Source organism: Mus musculus, chromosome 5, assembly GCF_000001635.26.
Source record: "Mus musculus strain C57BL/6J chromosome 5, GRCm38.p6 C57BL/6J".
NCBI lineage: Eukaryota > Metazoa > Chordata > Mammalia > Rodentia > Muridae > Mus > Mus musculus.
Genome location: NC_000071.6, coordinates 123,389,283 through 123,407,146, shown reverse-complemented (window position 1 = coordinate 123,407,146; position 17,864 = coordinate 123,389,283). Strand labels below are relative to the sequence as shown.

The 17,864-nt window shown below is 45.6% G+C and overlaps 1 protein-coding gene across 3 annotated transcripts in view; it reads right to left on the bottom strand.

Annotated features, from left to right (window-relative positions):
• Mlxip (MLX interacting protein) overlaps window positions 1-12,626 on the bottom strand; it is a 63,412-nt gene extending 50,786 nt beyond the window's left edge. For 2 of the 3 annotated variants that reach the window (NM_133917.3, NM_177582.3), the window contains exon 1: window positions 11,805-12,349. In NM_133917.3, coding sequence (NP_598678.2) covers window positions 11,805-12,217 — 413 coding nt within the window. In that variant the 5' untranslated portion in view covers window positions 12,218-12,349. Of the gene's footprint in view, window positions 1-11,804 lie in introns of all 3 variants that reach the window. The other variant, XM_006530239.4, reaches the window with a different exon arrangement.
• Between the last annotated feature and the right edge of the window lie 5,238 nt (window positions 12,627-17,864).

Below are 17,864 nucleotides of genomic sequence, written 5' to 3'. Positions count from 1 at the left end.
GCTTGGCCTGAAACGCAAGCCTCTGTGGCCTGCAATTCTAACCACACAAAGGAGTTTCAACAGAAGACAGAAGATCACCACTGGCTGCCTGAACTGTACATTTTATACCCACTATGTAACTGGATTCTGGAAAAAGGATAATCTGAATCTTTCATGGGCCATCATAGCAGTCCTTCAAAACAAGGAATTCATTGGGGTGTGCTGGTTCATGCTAGAATCCCAGTACTTGGGACACAAAAACAGGAGTGTTAGAAGTTCAAAGTCAGCCAGGGATCGTCCCAGCACTCAGGAGGCAGAAGCAGGCAGATTTCTGTGGATTTGAGGCCAGCCTGGTCTACATAGTGAGTTCCAGGACACCAAGAGCTACATAGTAAGACCCTAGCTCGAAAAAAAAACAATAAACAATAAAAAAGAGATCAAAGTCAGAGGGCTTTGTGTAAGAGCACTTGTTCTTCCAGAGAACCAAGTTTCCATTCCCAGCAACTACATGGCTCACAACTATTCATAACTACAGTTTCCAGGGATCTGACACACTTTTTTTTTTTTTTTTGGTTGTGGTTTTTTGTTTTTGTTTTTTGTTTTATTTTGGTTTGGTTTGGTTTTTTGAGACAGGGTTCCCCTGCCTCCCAAGTACTGGGATTAAAGGCATGCACCACCACTGCCCGGCTCCAACACACTTTACAGATATACATGCACATAAATAAATCTAAATGAAGAAAATAAACTTCTTTTAAAGTTTCAGGTCAGGCTGGGGATGCTTCAGTGGGTGAGGTGCTTGCATTGCAAGTGTGAGGATCCCATAAGGCTGGGTACAGCTGTCAGCATCTGTGAGCCCAGCACTGCTACAGCAAGGTAAGAGGCAGGGATGGAGAAGCCCCAGCAGCTTGAGAAGCAGGCAGCCTACCCTGGGCAGTGGCAGGCAAGAGACCCTGTCCCAAACGGTGGAAAATGGGAAGATGACAAGAACCAACACCTAGGAAGGTTACTCTTTGCCCTCCACATGGCCTGAGAGTACACATATGTATACACACACATGCATGCACATATTCTCTCTCTCTTTCTCTCTCTCTGTCTCTCTCTGTCTGTCTCTGTCTCTGTCTGTCTCTGTCTCTGTCTCTCTCTCTTGAGCGCACGGTCAGAATGTTTTCAACCTCTAAGACTGACTGCTGAATAAACTCACCCTTTTTAGTTCTTCCTGAGCTCTGGCTGGCTGATTCAACTCAACTGTTCTGGCTCAAACTCTTCTCCAAACTGACTGATTCAATCTGGCTACTCTCTCAGACTCTTTTTGCTGTAGTTGGCCTCAATCTAACTCTAGCAATCTGTTCTAATCTTCTGGCTCCTTCTCATTTCGAGCTCCTTCTGCCTTCACCTGTGTTTACCTTGTTCTCTCTCTCTCTCTCTCTCTCTCTCTCTCTCTCTCTCTCTCTCTCCAACCCCTCTTTGTAGCTGTCTTAAAACTGCCTCCTCCTCTCTCTGCACACTCTCTTAAGTAGCTTCCCTTTCCTCTCTCCTCTCGTCAGAGTTGGGCATATTCTATTCTGTCAAACCTTTCTCTGATTCATCCCTTTGTCTGCCACTCAATTAGACATCACTTTTTCAAACATGGGTGCTTCCTTCTACAAACTAACTTTACCTTCACTGTTTGGGATTAAAGGTATGTACTAAGGGCTGAGTTACACCACACAACTAGAAACATGGTTTTTCAGTAAATAACACAATGTCAGACTTCACAGTGTGATCAAATATTTTCCAATGTTCAAGGTCATCCTCAAAGGCCAGCTTGGACTACATGAGACCCTGTCTCAAAATCATAACAAAACAAAAACGTCAAACTGAATGAAGCTAGGCAAGTTGGCTTGCACTTATAATCCTAGTTATCTATAAAGCTGAAACAGGAGAATCACAAGTTCAGGCCAGCTCAGCAACTTGGTGAGGCTCTGTCTCAAAATAAAAGGTAAAAAAGTTAGAAATGTTGCTCAGGGGTAGAGCACTTGCCCAGAGTACATGAAGTCCTAGGTTCAATGCCCAGTACCAAAACAAAAACATCAAACTGACTTTCTATAATATCCTCTTACAGAAGTTATATCAGACAGAGAACAAAAACACAGCACACTTGACGAGTTCTCCTACCACTAGAGCCCCCTGGACCAGGGCCCAATAGAGTCAGCATAACTCAGTACCAGTCTTGAGTGGGCTGCATGCTCTTCTGCAGAAGAAAAAGGCTTAAAGACAGTCACAGCAAGCTCGGTGAGTAAAAAAAGAAAGGTTAAGTGCTTAGAAACATTTTCTCAAGAAACTTAGGTCATGCTTAGCGCTGCACAACTGTAGTGTCGACACTTGAGAGACTAAGACAAGAGGATCGTGAGTTTGGTGAAAAGTTGTTAATAGGTAAGAAGGAGGAAAAGGTGCTTAAAAGGTGGGCAGTGGGTAAGAGCACAGAACACTTGCACAGCAGCATAAGGACCTGAGAGTTCAGATCCCAGAATCCACATAAAAAGCTGGGTGTAGCTGAGCACACAGCCAATGAGTCAGAGGTAGGCATATCATTAAGGGTTTTCTAACCTGCAGCTTAGTTCCAAGTTCAGTGAGAAACTTTGTCTCAAGGGAGCAAGAGTGACTGATGGAGCAGGACATCTGACATCCTTCCCTGGCCTCCTCCCACCCACACATACACATGCACACATGCTTATATACTTTTAAAAAGAAAAAATGATAAATGTTAAACATAATGGTGCACAGCTCTGGTCCCAGCATTGAGGAAGCACAGGCAGAACTTTTGAAACCAGCCTGTATTTCCTATTGGTGCTATAACTTAGTGACATAGAAATAAATTTATTGGGCTGAGAGGTTAAGAGCACTGACTGCTTTTCCATAAGTCCTGAGTTCAATTCCCAGCAACCACATGGTGTCTCACAACCATCTGTAATGGCAATCTAATGCTCTCTTCTGGTGTGTCTGAAGACAGATACAGTGTACTCACATACATGAGATATATAAATAAATCTTAAAAAGAAAGAAAGAAATTTATTATTTCATAATTTTCATGGTCAGATATCAAAGTTAGGTTTCTCAGAGCCAAAACCAAGATAGATTCACTGGCCTGCATTCCTTCTAGAATGTGAGAAAGGATGCTACTTCCTTGTCTCTATTCTCTTAAAGTTACCCACATTCCCTAGCTCACAGTCTCCTCCCTACTCTTCTTCAAAATTTGCTGCATCAGGATTAGTATTTTTCCTACCGTGTTCACCTAGCACTCTCGTCTACTTGTTAAGGACCCTTGTAATTACACCGGGCCCACTCAGATAATCCAGGATAATCTTAGCCGATCAGCAAACTTAATTCCATCTGCAGCCTTAAATCCACTTTGTTGTACAACATATTCACAGGATCCAGGGACTGGGACATAACCATCTTTTTCTTGTTGTTACGTTTAGTGTGTGTGTGTGTGTGTGTGTGTGTGTATAGTAGGAATTTCAGTTTCTTTAAAAACCCAGTTATGGGGGGGGGGGGGCTGGAGAGATGGCTCAGCAGTTAAGAGTGCCAACTGCTCTTCCAGAGGTACTGAGTTCAAATCCCAGCAACCACATGGTAGCTCACAACCATCTGTAATGGGGTCAGATGCTCTTTTCTGGTGTGTCTGAAGAGAGCAATGGTATACTCATATACATAAAATAAATTTTTTTAAAAAGTTATGCTGTAGGAATATGTTTTGTTTGTTCTGGTCCCGGGCTGAGACTTGAGGCTGGGACATGAGGCTGAGACATGAGGCTGGGACATGAGGCTGCTTCAGACTGCCCACAGAAGCTAACTGTGGTTTGTCTCATGCTCTGACAGGAGCATGATTCTGCCTGCTGAAGATTTTTTTCTCTTTTTCTTTTTTTAAATATGTATTTATTTAATGTATGTGAGTACCCTGTTGCTGTCTTCAGACACATCAGAAGAGGGCATCAGATCCCATTACAGATGGTTGTGAGCCACCATGTGGTTGCTGGGAATTGAACTCAGGACCTCTGGAAGAGCAGTCAGTGCTCCTAACCGCTGAGCCATCTCTCCAGCCCTGACAATATTGTTTATTCAGAATTCTGGGAACTCTTGAGAGGATATAAAAATGCCAGAGCCCTGAGAGGCTACGGTGGCTGCTGTGCCCCATGCTGCCATTGCTATTCTTGCTGCCTTTTCTGTTCACTGGATTGCTTGTTGGAGATATCCTGACAACAAAGACTGAACTTGCCTCTAATCAAGGAAGTCGCCTAATGAGACTGACACCCCCTTTCCCTTCTAACCTTCTTTCCTTCCTACCTAGTGTGGGGTTGGAAAGGACTGGGATGCAGAAAGGTTCACTCACCTTCCCATTTGGGTTGCCCTCTTTCTTTCTTGCCTTACAGCAGTAGAGGAACTGGCACCTTCTTTTCTTCTACCAAGGAATTCTAGGCTTTTGTGAGCAGATGTGCGGAGGGATTTTTCAGCTCAAAAGATTTTTCCTGGTGTGAGGGTGTAGCTCAGCAGTAAGGGAATTTTCTAAAATGCTTAAGACCCTGGGAATTAGGGCTGGCAGGGGTGTTCAATGGATAAAGGGGCTTCCTGCCAAGCCTGAGGAGCTGAGTTCAATCCCTAGGATCCACACGGAGAAAGGACGGACCCTACTCCTACAAGCTGTGCTCTGACCTCTGTAACTATAGTACAAACAGAGCAGGGACAGGCACATCCCAGAGCTCCAGCCAGTCAATGACCTCTGAGTTCAGCAAGAAACTCTCTCAAAACAGAAGGTGGGTATGGGGAGCAATTTACAAACTGAGGTAGAGAGCAAGAGGACAATAATGGATACTAACCTCTACATGCCTACATACACATGTACCTACATGCGCACGCACGCACGCACACGCGCACACACACACACACACACACACACACACACACAAATGCTATATATACATATACTCATCCACACAGATTCAATCCTTAACTTCTAGGCTCAAGTTTATTTCTTTTTTTTTTTAATATTTATTTATTTATTTTATGTATGTGAGCACACTGTAGCTGTCTTCAGACCCACCAGAAGAGAGCATCAGATCCCACTACAGATGGTTGTAAGCCACCATGTGGTTGCTGGGAATTGAACTCAGGACCTCTGGAAGAGCAGTCAGTGCTCTTAACCTCTGAGCCATCTCTCCAGCCTTATTTCTTTTTTATTTATTTTTTTAAGACAAGATCTCATGGAGACCAGGCTGGCATTGAAATCAATATATAGCTGTAGATGACCTTGAACTTCTGATCCTCCAGCCTACATTTCCCAAGAGTGTTGGGGCTATAGGTATCTAGTATCTACTATCACACCTGGTTCATGCCAATGAGCTACATCCTTACCTTTCTTTTCTAACTCTACTACACTTTCTTATCCTTCTATGGGGCAAGCAATTAACTAGTAGACCCTACTTAAAATGAAAATTTGGTCCTGGACTACTAAAGAGCAAAAGATAAGAAGAACATAGGCTTCTCTTTAAGGAAGAAAATTCATGATTTCTGATAATAATACAGGGGAGAAGAAATAAACACGGAATCTGATGCTAGCAAAACCATCCACACACATTGGTTATAGACATGGACAGACAGACACATGGAGACAGATGACAGATGAACACACGCACACATGCGTACACACACACACACACACCATCTGGTGTGGACACGCCTCCCAATACTGCCCTTAAATCAGACTCAGGTTGTTATCACAGCTCTTACCATCTATCTTGTAACTAACCATGCCTGTTTCCTCATCCCTGGTTTCTGAGTTATTTGAGATTACTGTCTCTATAGCCAATGCCAGTGCACACTCTGTAATAGCAGGCACACTGTCTAATGATTAAAGACTAAAAGAAAGAAAGAGATGAAAAACAATTAGTGACATGGGAGCAGAATTGTAAAATTAAGCCACCTCTACAAATGATTTCCATTACCATGCCTATCATAAGAAGATTCCTCTAGTGGGACCTGTAGCTCAGTTAGAAGAGCATTTGCCTAGAATTTACATCCCAGGCACAAAGCCCTGGGTTTGATCTCCAGAACATTAAAAAAAAAAAAAAAAAAAAAAAAAAGGAGATGTGGAGTATAAAGCTGTAGTGTCAGCATTGGGAGGTGGAGGCAGAGATTGGAAATTAAAGACTAGGGTTGGAGAGATGGCTCAGGAGATAAAGTGCTTGGTGTGCACATGTGAGGCCCTGAGTGTGCTCCCAGGACCCATGTAAAACAAAGGATTCTGTAATAACCCAGTACTCCTACCGTGAAGTCTACAAGCTACCCAGTAGCTCAGAAGCCAGCTAGCCTGACATACTCAGTGGCAAACAAGAAACCCTGTCCTAGGGCTGGAGAGATGGCTCAGTGGTTAAGAGCACTGACTGCTCTTCCAGAGGTCCTGAGTTCAATTCCCAGCAACCACATGGTGGCTCACAACCATCCGTAATGGAATCTGATGCCCTCTTCTGGTGTGTCTGAAGACATCTACAGTGTACTCACATAAATAAAATAAATAAATAACTCTTAAAAAAAAAAAAAGAAACCCTGTCCTATAAGATAGAAGGATGGATATCAGAAGTTGTCCTCTGACTTCCACATACACACCATGGCACAAGTTACACGGCACCCACACACATCAACATGTTCACACACACACACACACACATATACATACATGCATGCATACATACATGAAAAATAAAAAAGAAATGATGGTCCCTTTTCCTCAGCTACATGAGTACAAAGCCAACCTGGATACATGAGACCTTGCCTCAAAGAGCAAAGAAAAGATTTCTTTACTGAACACTTAAAATTTGTAGGACACAGTGGGCTCAGTGGTAGTCCTTTTTAGTCCTTGCTATTCCTTAAGTCTGGCATAGCTTTCCACCCCAGGCCATGAACAACAGTTACCACATAAGAGTACACATGTGGGATCTACAGACTGAAAACAGCCTAGGACTCCTAAAGTTCCTAGTTTAAACATTTCAAGGACTGGTAAGATAGCTGAGGGTTAAAAATAATACTTGCCATCAACCCTGACAATGTGATAAACAGAGAGAGCACATCTCTTAAGAGGTTGTTACCTACCCCCACCACAAAATAAATAAATAAATAAATAAATAAATAAATAAATAAATAAATAAAATTTAAAAGAAACCTGTTGGGGTTGGAGAGCTGGCTCGGTAGTTAAGAACACTTGTTCTTGAGAAGGACCAGGGTTCAAGTCCCAGCACCTACATGGAAGCTCACCACTTCCTCGGGCACCAGGCATGCATGTGGTACAGACATATATGCAGACAAAGCACTCATATGACTAAAAAAAATCTAAACAAGAAAGAAAGAAAGAAAGAAAGAAAGAGAGAGAGAGAGAGAGAGAGAGAGAGAGAGAGAGAGAGAAAGGAAGGAAGGAAGGAAGGAAGGAAGGAAGGAAGGAAGAAAGAAAGAAAGAAAGAAAGAAAGAAAGAAAGAAAGAAAGAAAGAAAGAAAGAAAGAAAGAGAAATGTCTCTTCAAATACCCACTTAAACAGCCACTTGCCAAAAAATTACTTCTTATGCCTAAATACAAAGAAGACCATTTCTAGGTCTAACAAAATGGCTTTGCAGATAAAGGTATTTGCTCCCAAGCCTGACAATCCGAACTTGATTTTGGGATCTGCATGGTAGAATGAGAAAACTTACATACAAATTGCCCTCAGGTCTCAATGTACGCACACACAAAATAAATAAATGTAATGCTTTTTTTTTTCCCCAAAAGACCACTTGCTACCCTCTGATATATACCAAAAGAAGTTAACAACAAGAGAACTGAAACTAGGGGCTGGAGAGATGGCTCAGTGGTTAAGAGCACCAACTGCTCTTCCAGAGGTCCTGAATTCAAATTCCAGCAACCACATGGTGGCTCACAACCATCTGTAATAAGATCGGATGCCCTCTTCTGGTGTGTGTGAAGACAGCTACAGTGTACTTAAATATAATAAATAAATAAATCTTTAAAAAAAAAAGAGAGAGAGAGAGAAGTGAAACTAAAACCAACCACAAAGCTAAGCACTAGATGAGTCCAGCATCTATATGGGGGCTGTACATGCATGACATTCCTCAAAATGTTAAAAGGGCAAGAACCATGAACTATGTTCTAAAGTGCACAGCTCCACAACAGAGGCCTTGAACAGACCCAGCCAACAGATCAAGAATGCTTCTATGTAGCATTTGTCAGGCAAACATTTGAAAGCATCAATGAGAGATTCCCATTAGACACGCTGTTTTCTTCAGTTTATAGATGAGAAACTACAGTCTTGATAGATGCTTGAGTTGTGTTGTTTGTTTGTAGATAGTGTTACCCTAGACAGCTCAGGCTAGCCTTGAACTCATGAAGTTCCTACCTTAGCCTTCCATGTGTTGTGATTGCAGGTAGGCACCACCAGCCTAGCTTAACTAACAGTGACTGAGGATAGAGTTAAAATCTTATGTTGTCCACCCTTTACACTCAACTTTATAAACCTCCTTTTGCCTGTAATTTGCCAGGTCCAAGCCAGTCACAGACATTATTCAGACAGTTGATCTGAATTTCCACCCCAAAGGGAAGTTTTATCCACTTCATTCTAGAACTGTGACAAGATGGCTTATGAAAGGGATGCCAGGCTGCTCTCCCCTGTCACCTGTCACACAAGTTTGCCTTGAAAAGAATTTCTTTTCCTCCAGGGTGTCTCAGAAATTGAGCACATGTTTTAAAACCAAATCAAGATGCTTCCCCCACAGCTACTTATCTGAGTAGGAGGGACATGGGTTTTTGGTTTTTTGTTTTTTTAAAGCCAGCCATGGGGAACCTGGAGTCCCAACAGACATGTCCACAGTCCCCAGTGCTCCCAAAACCTACTACCTTGCCAGAATCTGATTTGATGATCCAGCTACCTCTAAAATCCCAGTACTACAGAGGCTGACGTAGGATTTTCAGTGAGTTTCAGGCCGGCCTGACCTACAAGGCTTTGCTTGGCGTGTCCGTGATTCCTAGGCCGCCTCTCAGGATCTGGGGATCGATAACCACAACTTCCCCTATACTTGTTCCTCCCCCCAAAAGCTCTTGAGTCGCATCTGGAAACAGATGGGAGGAGCAGTTAACAGGAAACCAAAGCAAAGCAAAACAAAACGAAAAGCACAGAGTGTACCAGGGAGTTAGGCGGCGGCAGAACCAAGAGCCCACGGAACAGACTTTCGGAAGCTGGGGTCAGAGAGAACCTAGGCCAACAACAGTCACATAGAAGACCCAACTGGCCTTCCTTCCAGCCCAAGCAGGAAAAACCTGGAAAAGAAGTGAAGGTTCTGACCCCATGCAAGGGCAAGCTAAAGAGGCTTCTGAACGGGGGCTGGAGATACCAAAGAGCAAGTAAGCTTCTTGTATCCAACTAGTGATGCATTCTGCAGTCAAGAAAATTAACTCAGAAAAGGTGAGGTGCCAAAATGATGGGATTATTCGGTTGGTGTTATTTCTAGGTTATTCCAATAGAGCACAAAGGGACACTGGCTTATTTTTCCTTTAGCAGAGCTTACTCAGTGAGAATTTCTAGCCTGAGCCTCCAGTGGCTCAAGCAGCTTTCTCTCCCTATACATGCAGAAGTTTATATTAAATTAAAAGAAAAAAGGATTAAGTTCTCTTAATAAGAACACATTCCTGTCCTTTGGCCCTGATTTTGTTTGAAAAGCATTTCCCAGAGACTAGTTTATGCTGTAATCTAAATGAGTCTGATTCTGATTCCAACATAAATGCTCAAGAGTGAGGGACTGCGACTTCACTGTCAGCTGTCCATTTAAAAACAAGAGTACCTCCCCAGGCTCGGGGCCAGCTCAACCTGGCAAGGTCTAAGAGTCAAAGCGGAGGCTGACCAATATGCCACGTAAAGGTGACAGAAGGAAGAGCTATGCTACAGGAATAAGCCATCAGGGAAACCTCCACAAGAGGAAATGGGGGTGAGGGTGCATTTCAGAAACATAACAAAGGAACAAGTTGACTAATCACTTATTCCAGGGAGGGAAAATGCCATGCAGAGCCAACTATCAAGTATTTTAACTTCAGGCAATTGAGTAATGCTTTTAATTTCGATTATCGGGGCTTATTATCTACCACCCTGAGAGAGAGGCGAGGGTTGGGGGTGGGGGGAAGGAGGGTTGCTTGAAACCATGAATTTAAGACCAGCCTCCTGGATAACAGCAAGACCAGTCTCAAGAAAACAAAGCAACGATAACAAAAACCTTATGAATCCTTATGAATGTAATCCTTATGAATGAAAACGGCTTGCTAAAACCTACTACTTTGCAGGCTAGCTTTAGAAATTAAGTAAAACCAAAACCCAAAACAGGGCTAGCCATGGCAGCACCTGTAATCCCAACACTTGAGAAGCTAAAGCAGGAGGATTACTTACTGCAAGTTTGGGGCCAGTCCAGGTTATATAGTGAGCTCCTGGATACATAGGTATCAAGGTAACACACACACACACACACAAAAAAAACCCTAGGAGTGGTCCTGTGCTTCTTTCCATGGTCTTCGGAGTAACCTGGGAAATTTTCTCTAGGCTGCCAGCTGTGCATCAGGACTCTCATGAAGCCAAAGCCAGTATAGTTGCTAAAGCAAGCCCAGTCAGTGTGGGTCCTGCTTGAAGCTACCACCCATATGGGCTGCTCTAATCACTAGCAGTTCAGAGAAGGTCTCTGGCTGAGGCAGAAAACTTGCCTAAAATGCCTGCCTAGAAGACATACTGGGGAAGAGTAAGAGGGTAGAAAGAAAGGCTAGCCCTCCAAGGAAAGGCATTTCTATGACGTTCAAAAGAGATCTCTGTCCAAAGCTGAATTCCCCGTTTCAGGGCAGTGTCTGGGATGTCAGCCCTACTGACATCTCACACATAAGTTTTTAGGGTCAGTCAGAAAACCCTCTAGCCAGATGTGGGCATGAGAGGCATATGTTTGTGATCACAGAATTTGGGAAGCGGAGGCAGGGCAGTCAGGAGGAGTTCAAGGCCAGCCAGCATCTGCTCAAAAGACCCTGGCTCAAAAAGGAAACAAACAAACAAAACAAAACAAAAACAAATTCCAACTTCCCAGGAAAATAAACTCCACAAGTCCACTGTGTGCAAAGGGTCCTGCCTCAGAATTTCCCTGTAAAGGAGATGTAAGAGAACCCAGGCTCCAGATGCATGGACAATCAGGAAAAGTAACTCACATTTAAGCAGCACCTAAAAACCCACTCGGCCTATCTCAACCCTTCCCTGAAGCAGCCCCCTAGAGGTCAACACTACTGTCACCCCCCACCCCGCCCCCCTTTATAGACAAGGAAACAGGCTCCAAGGCGTTACACAATCATTAAGATAGTGCAGCCAGCGCCCTAGCCACCCTGGACAGGTGATCTTAACCGTTGGGTGTTGCTGTAAACACACAAAGCAATAGAAGGAAGGGGTCCACAGAGCCAAAAGAAAAGGAGGAAAACAACAACACACAGCCTGTAGCTACACCTAACTCTTGTCTAAAACCGGTGACCACGGGCATTGGAGGAGGGGAGGGCCTGGATGGGGAACACGAAGCCGGAAGAACCCAGGAACGACCGGCTGACAGGGCTACAAGGCCGGAACCCTGGCGCCTCTCTCCATGGTGGAGACCCCAGACTCACAAATCGTCCTAGAAGGAATTTCCAAAGGGACAGTGTGAAGCCAAAGGTCCAAGCTGGGTTTTTGTTCAAGAGAGACCGGGGTGAAGATGGGGCTCGGCCAGGTCTGGGAGTCGGGTGGGGGCGTCACCGGGTCCCCTACCTGTAGGCCAGGGTCATGCACTCGAAGAGCTTGGTGAGCGACGCATCGATGGACAAGTGGCAGGAGCTGGTCTTGCCGAAGCTATAGGTCTGGCACGTCTGCTTGTTGACCGTGTCGAAATCATAGCCCTTCTTGGGCGGGTGCTCGCGGTGCGGAGAGGACACCATGAAGTGGCCGCTGTGGATGATCTGCTGTCGGCGCGGAGGCTCCTCGCGGCCCGGGCCGGCCCGAGGCGGCAGCGGCGCGGCGCTCGCGTGGGCCCGGGCTGAAGTGGCCACGCCGGAGGGGGGCGGCGGAGACGGCTCGTCTGTGTCCGAGTCGTCGTCGTCCTCGGGCACCTGAGGCTTGAGCAGCACCGAACGGCCCCGACTGCGGGGCCGGCGCGGCGAACACATGAAAACGTCGGCAGCCATGAGGAGAACCTGGTCCGGGGCATCCCCCGGGAGCCGGGGCGACGTAAAGCGGAGAAGCACGGGGAACGGAGGGGGCCGCCGGCCCGACCCGGCCCGGCCCTCGCGCAGACTGCCCGGGAACGCGCGGCCTGAGGGGGAGGGCGCGGGCCTCCTCGTAACGTCACTGTCGTCTTGGCCAATCGGATGCTCGCCTCTGCCTCTTAAAGGTGCAGGAGGAAGCTTTTCTTCTCCGGGCGGACAAAAAAAAAAAAAAGCCGGAGGCCACGCCTCCACGCCCGGCCCCTGGCTGTCCTCTTTCCCCTCCGGCTGGCCCTGGAGTAGAGAGACGAGAAAGCCAGGCCGCGCCTCTCGGGGAGCCTGGGCTCAGGGCGGCATTGGCTGTCTGTTCAACTAGTCTGGCTCCAGCCCCTGCCCCGCCTCCGCCACGCCCGGAGCTTGGGAATAGCCCTGCGGCCTCACTGCGGGCAAGGAGGGCACTCCACGTGGTGGGTAGGGGTGGAGCTCCTTCCCCCACATTAGGCCAGCTTTCTCCCTCCATACCCGGAACTGAGTCCTCAAAAGCCTTCCTGATTTTGTCTACCGTCCCCATTTTGTTGATGAGAAGATTGAGTTACCTACACTCTAAGGGGTGTGCCTAAGGTTCCAACAAGACCCAAGAGCAAGGCTCACAGAATCATCACATCCTTAGGGGCAGAAACTGACTCTCCCGGGTTAAGGCATGGCTCCTGGGCATCACCGCTCTTAAACAGTAGTAGAGTTCTGCAGGAGCCTAGCTGTCTGCCTCCAGACCCAACAACTTCAGCCACAAATCAAAATACTGTCGCTATTGTTTGGAAGTTTGGCCCAGAAGCCAAATTCCAAAGGGGAAGTTTGGAGCCTAGTTGTCTTTACTGCAATTCCTAGGTCTCAGAAAGTTGTGTCAACCTAAAAATAGCAATGAGCCAGTCATGGTAACACATGCGCGTGCCTGCAATCCTAACAGGAGGGGAGCAGAGGTGGGAGGATCAGAAGTTCCCCAAATTCTAGGTTAGTTTGAACTGCATGATACCCTGTCTCAAAGACACTTTTATTTTATTTTATATTTTAGGAAATCCAGTGAGATGGTTCAGTAGGTAAATAAAAGCACTTGCTGTTAAGTCTGACCTTCATTCCAACCCGTGGGACCCACAAGATAGAAGACTCCCAACAACTTAATCTCTGACCACCCCAACCCCACTGTGGCATCTGCGCTTCTCACGATAAATAAAGGTAAAAATAAATAAATAAAAGATTTTGTTTGGAGACAGAATCTCTACATGTAGTCCTTATGTAGACAAGGCTGGCCTTGTAACCACCACGAGAGATTATAAGAGGGGAAAAGATCAGGGTGTCTTCTGTATATGACAAGGAAGCTACACCTGTGAAATCTCCATGGTCTAAACAAGAACTACAAAATTGCAGCACCAGTTGACATCCCAAGATGGATGGGGGAAATCTCACAAGACCCCCTCTTAAATGGAGTTCAGGCAACTAATGATGCGGGGGGGAGAGAGAGAAAGAGTTATTCTCCAGGGAGAAGATGGGTTTTCCAACCCCACATAGTCACCTTTTCTAAACACATCCTATCAATACTAAAAGGACTCAGCAGGCTATATTTATACATGTGTGTGTGCCTGCATGTTTAAAAATAATAATTAAAGAAGAGGTCACATTTCAAAGGGAGTGAGAAAAAGACAAGGGAGGAGTTGGGTGGGGGTTGGGGAGTGGAAATGGTGTAAATACAGTACTCATGTATGTAATTATATTTAAAAGTGATGGAGAAAAAAAACACCTGAAAATATAATGGGGGTTATGGCTGGCCTAGGTAGTTCCCTAGCTACAGGGAACACTCAGAAAGCAGTGTAAGATTAGCCTAGGTGCCAGGTATACTGTACATGCCTTTAATTCCTGCACTTGGGAGGCAGAGGCAGGAGGATCTCTATGAATTCAAGGCCAACCTGGTCTACAGAGTGAGTTCTAGGACAGCCGGAGCTATGTAAGGAGACCATGTTTCAAAAGATAAATACATAAATGATTGATGTTTTTCTGTTTTGCCCAGGTCTCTCAGGCTTTCTATAGCTGTGAGAAACCAAAAGCAACTTGGGGAGGAAAGGGCTTATTTCAGCTTACAGTTCCACAGTACGGTCCATCACTGTAGAAAATCAGGGTGGGAACTTAATCAGGGCGGTACCTGGATGCAGGAGCTGATGCAGAGGCCGTGAAGGAGTTCTGATGACTGGGTTGCTCTCTCATGGCTTGCTCAGCCCGCTTTCTTGTAGCACCCAGGACGACCAGCCCAGAGGTAACACTGTCCACAGTGAGCTGGACCATCTAATATCAATTATCAATCAAGAAAATGCACCACAGGGGGCTGGTGAGATGGCTCAGTGGGTAAGAGCACCCGACTGCTCTTCCAAAGGTCCGGAGTTCAAATCCCAGCAACCACATGGTGGCTCACAACCATCTGTAACAAGATCTGATGCCCTCTTCTGGAGTGTCTGAAGACAGCTACAGTGTATTTACATATAATAAATAAATAAATCTTTAAAAAAAAAAAAAGAAAAGAAAATGCACCACAAGACAATCTAATGGGAGCATTTTTACAGATGAGGTCCCTGCTCCCAAAATGACTCTAGCTTGTATCAAGTGGCCATAAGACTAGCCTGTATACCAGGCTAGTCCTGGCCACAGATGACTCCCCTGCCTCTGCCTTCCTAGCAGGTCAGGCTCTACCTATGTTGGCCATGTTTGTTGACTTGCTTGTTTTACATTTCTAAAAATAATTTTGGTGCTAGAGAGCTGGCTCAGTGGTTGAGAGCACTGACTGCTCTTCCGAAGGTCCTGAGTTCAAATCCCAACAATCACATGGTGGCTCACGACCATTCGTAATGAGATCTGACGCCCTCTTCTGGTGTGTCTGAAGACAGCTACAGTGTACTTAATATAATAAGTAAATAAATCTTTACAAAAATAATTTCATATATAAGCCCATACGGAAGACATACACACACACATATAATAAAGAAATAATAATGATAAGTCTTTAAAGAAAAGGTTATCCTAAGGATGTGTGTGCAACTGAATCACATCATTGTGCTGATGTGATGTCATATCAAACTGCTTTTGAAAAGAAAAAGTATTTGCAGGGGGTCGTTTGGATGCTTTGATTTAATCAGGAATCTGTGTTTACTGATGCTGAAGGTTCTTGCCCTCAATTGGTTCTTGATCTATCAATAAAGTTGCCAGTAGCCAATGACTGAGCATGGGGCGGGACACTGAGAGTTGTATGGTAGGTTGCAGAGAGAATTGGGAGGACTGAGAGAGGAGAAGGGGATGCAGTAGAGGAAGAGAAAAAGCCAACCAGCCATGTGAGATTTCCGGGAAGTGGCCGCTACTTCCCCAAGTAGCAGGGGAAATTCAAGGAGTGCTCAGTCATTGAGTTAGCCAAAGCATTTTAAGAAAAACCGTTCTCTCGCGCACTCTCTCTCTCTCTCTCTCTCTGTCTCTCTGCGTGTGTGTGTGTGTGTGTGTGTGTGTGTGTGTGTGTGTGTGTGTGTGTTCTATTCGAAGATCCGAGATAGCTCCTGGATGGGTACGGGCATGCGGCTGGCCAGGAGCACAAAGCAAGCGGGCAGCCAAAACTACCCGCTGCAAGTATTGACTTCTCACTTTGGTCTCAGAGAGAACTAAAAGCAAAACAAGCCTAGCATAGCTGCTTCCATTCCTTGCCTGCCTGAGTCTGCGGAGGCATGTCAATCACGCAAGGAGTATCTGTCTGTCTACCTACCTTAGCCTGTCTCACCTCTCTTCAAAGCTGCAGAGACCAAAATAAGTCGCTTTCCTAAATGGCTTGGTTCCAGTCAACTTGGGTTCCAATGACACTATCTTTCCCTGTGCCCACCCAATATACTCTGAAAGAATGCAGCAGTCTATGAGGGTAAGGCTACACCGGCGATCAGATCTTCAAATTGGTCCCCCCTGGTGATGGTGATTGTTAACATCCTTTTCATTCCCTCCCCTCCCCCCCATAGAACCTGAACTGAGACAATGCCCGCCCGGAGGGACTATTTAATTAGGCATAGCTTTTGCTCCTCCAGCCCCCTCCAGTTATCCTATTTGAAGCTCATGTGGGGGCTGCAGGGATGGCTCAGCAGTTGACAGCACTTGTCACTCCTGCAGAGGGTCTCAGTTTCCTTCCCAGCACCAGCACAGTGACCCACAACCACACCCAACTACAGTTTCAGGAGATGTGGTGCCTCTTCTGACCTCCTCAGGCATGGGGTATGCATATTCTCCACATCCATGTAGGCAAGACATTTGTACACGCAAAAGTAAATAATAAATCTAAAAAAAAAATAACAAATTAAAGTTCATATTAAGTATTCTGAAGACAGACACAGGGCCACTGAAGTTCTCCACAAAGTGGTCATGTGGGTTTAGTCTCCTCCCTGCCGGCCATCATTCTTCTTCTCTTTAATTAGCATATTGGGACAGGAGGCAGAGCATCCTGCGGGGACCGCCAGAGCCCTGCTTTTGTGTTAAAGTTCCAGTGACAACATCACTTATACCTCAGAGCACTGGAAACAACTCAATGTCCAGAGGGAGGGAACTTTTGGAACGTGTTACAGTTACTTAGTAACAGAGTAACACATAGTAAATGTTATAAAAGTCTATTTAGAAGTAAGGAATGGTCACCTTAGTCACCTTTATAAACCCAGCACTCTGGAAGTGGAGGTGAGAGGACCAGGCATTCACGGACAGCCAGCTATGCCTGGGTTACATGGGACCCCCCATCTTCGTGTGGGGGGGGGGGACAAGGGAAGAAAAAGAGAGAGAAAAAGAAATAAAAACAAAAGGTAAAGACGCTTGCCTAATGAGTCTGATGAAGTGTGTTTGACCTTCAGATCCCTTTCTAAAGGGAAGGGGGTGGGGGTTGGGGTGGGGGGGGTGGAAACATGATTCCATAGAGTTCTGCTCTGACCTCCGCATGCACGTGGTGGCATGCCAGTCTGACCTTATATGGGCAGGCACTAATAAGAAATAAAACCAAGTATTGTTTTTGTTTAGTTTGTTGGTTTGTAACAAGAGTCTCAGTATGTAGCCCTAACTGGCCTGGAACTCCCTATGCAGGCCAGGTTAGCTTTTGACTCAGAGAGATCTGTCTGCTTCTGCCTCCCAAGGGCTAGGGTTAGAACCAGCAAAATATATAAAATATGTTTTTAAAAAAAGAAAGAAAGAGAGAGAGAGAGAGAGAGAGAGAGAGAGAGAGAGAGAGAGGAAGGAAGAAAGGAAGAAAGAGAAAGAGAGAGAGAGAGAGGAAGGAAGGAAGGAAGGAAGGAAGGAAGGAAGGAAGGAAGGAAGGAAGGGAGGGAGGGAGGGAGGGAGGAAATGTCCTACAGTCAATCTGAAGGATGCAGTTCTTCAGCTGAGTTTCCCTCTCCCCAGGTGTGTCAAAATGACAACCAAGACCAGCTATCACAAGTCCATCCCGAGTCAGTTTGATACATGACACGTCACTTTTAATCCATAACCTTTGCCAGGCAGTGGTGATACACGCCTTTAATCCCAGCACTTGGGAGGCAGAGGCAAATGGATCTGATCTCTGAGTTGAAGGCCAGCCTGGTCTATA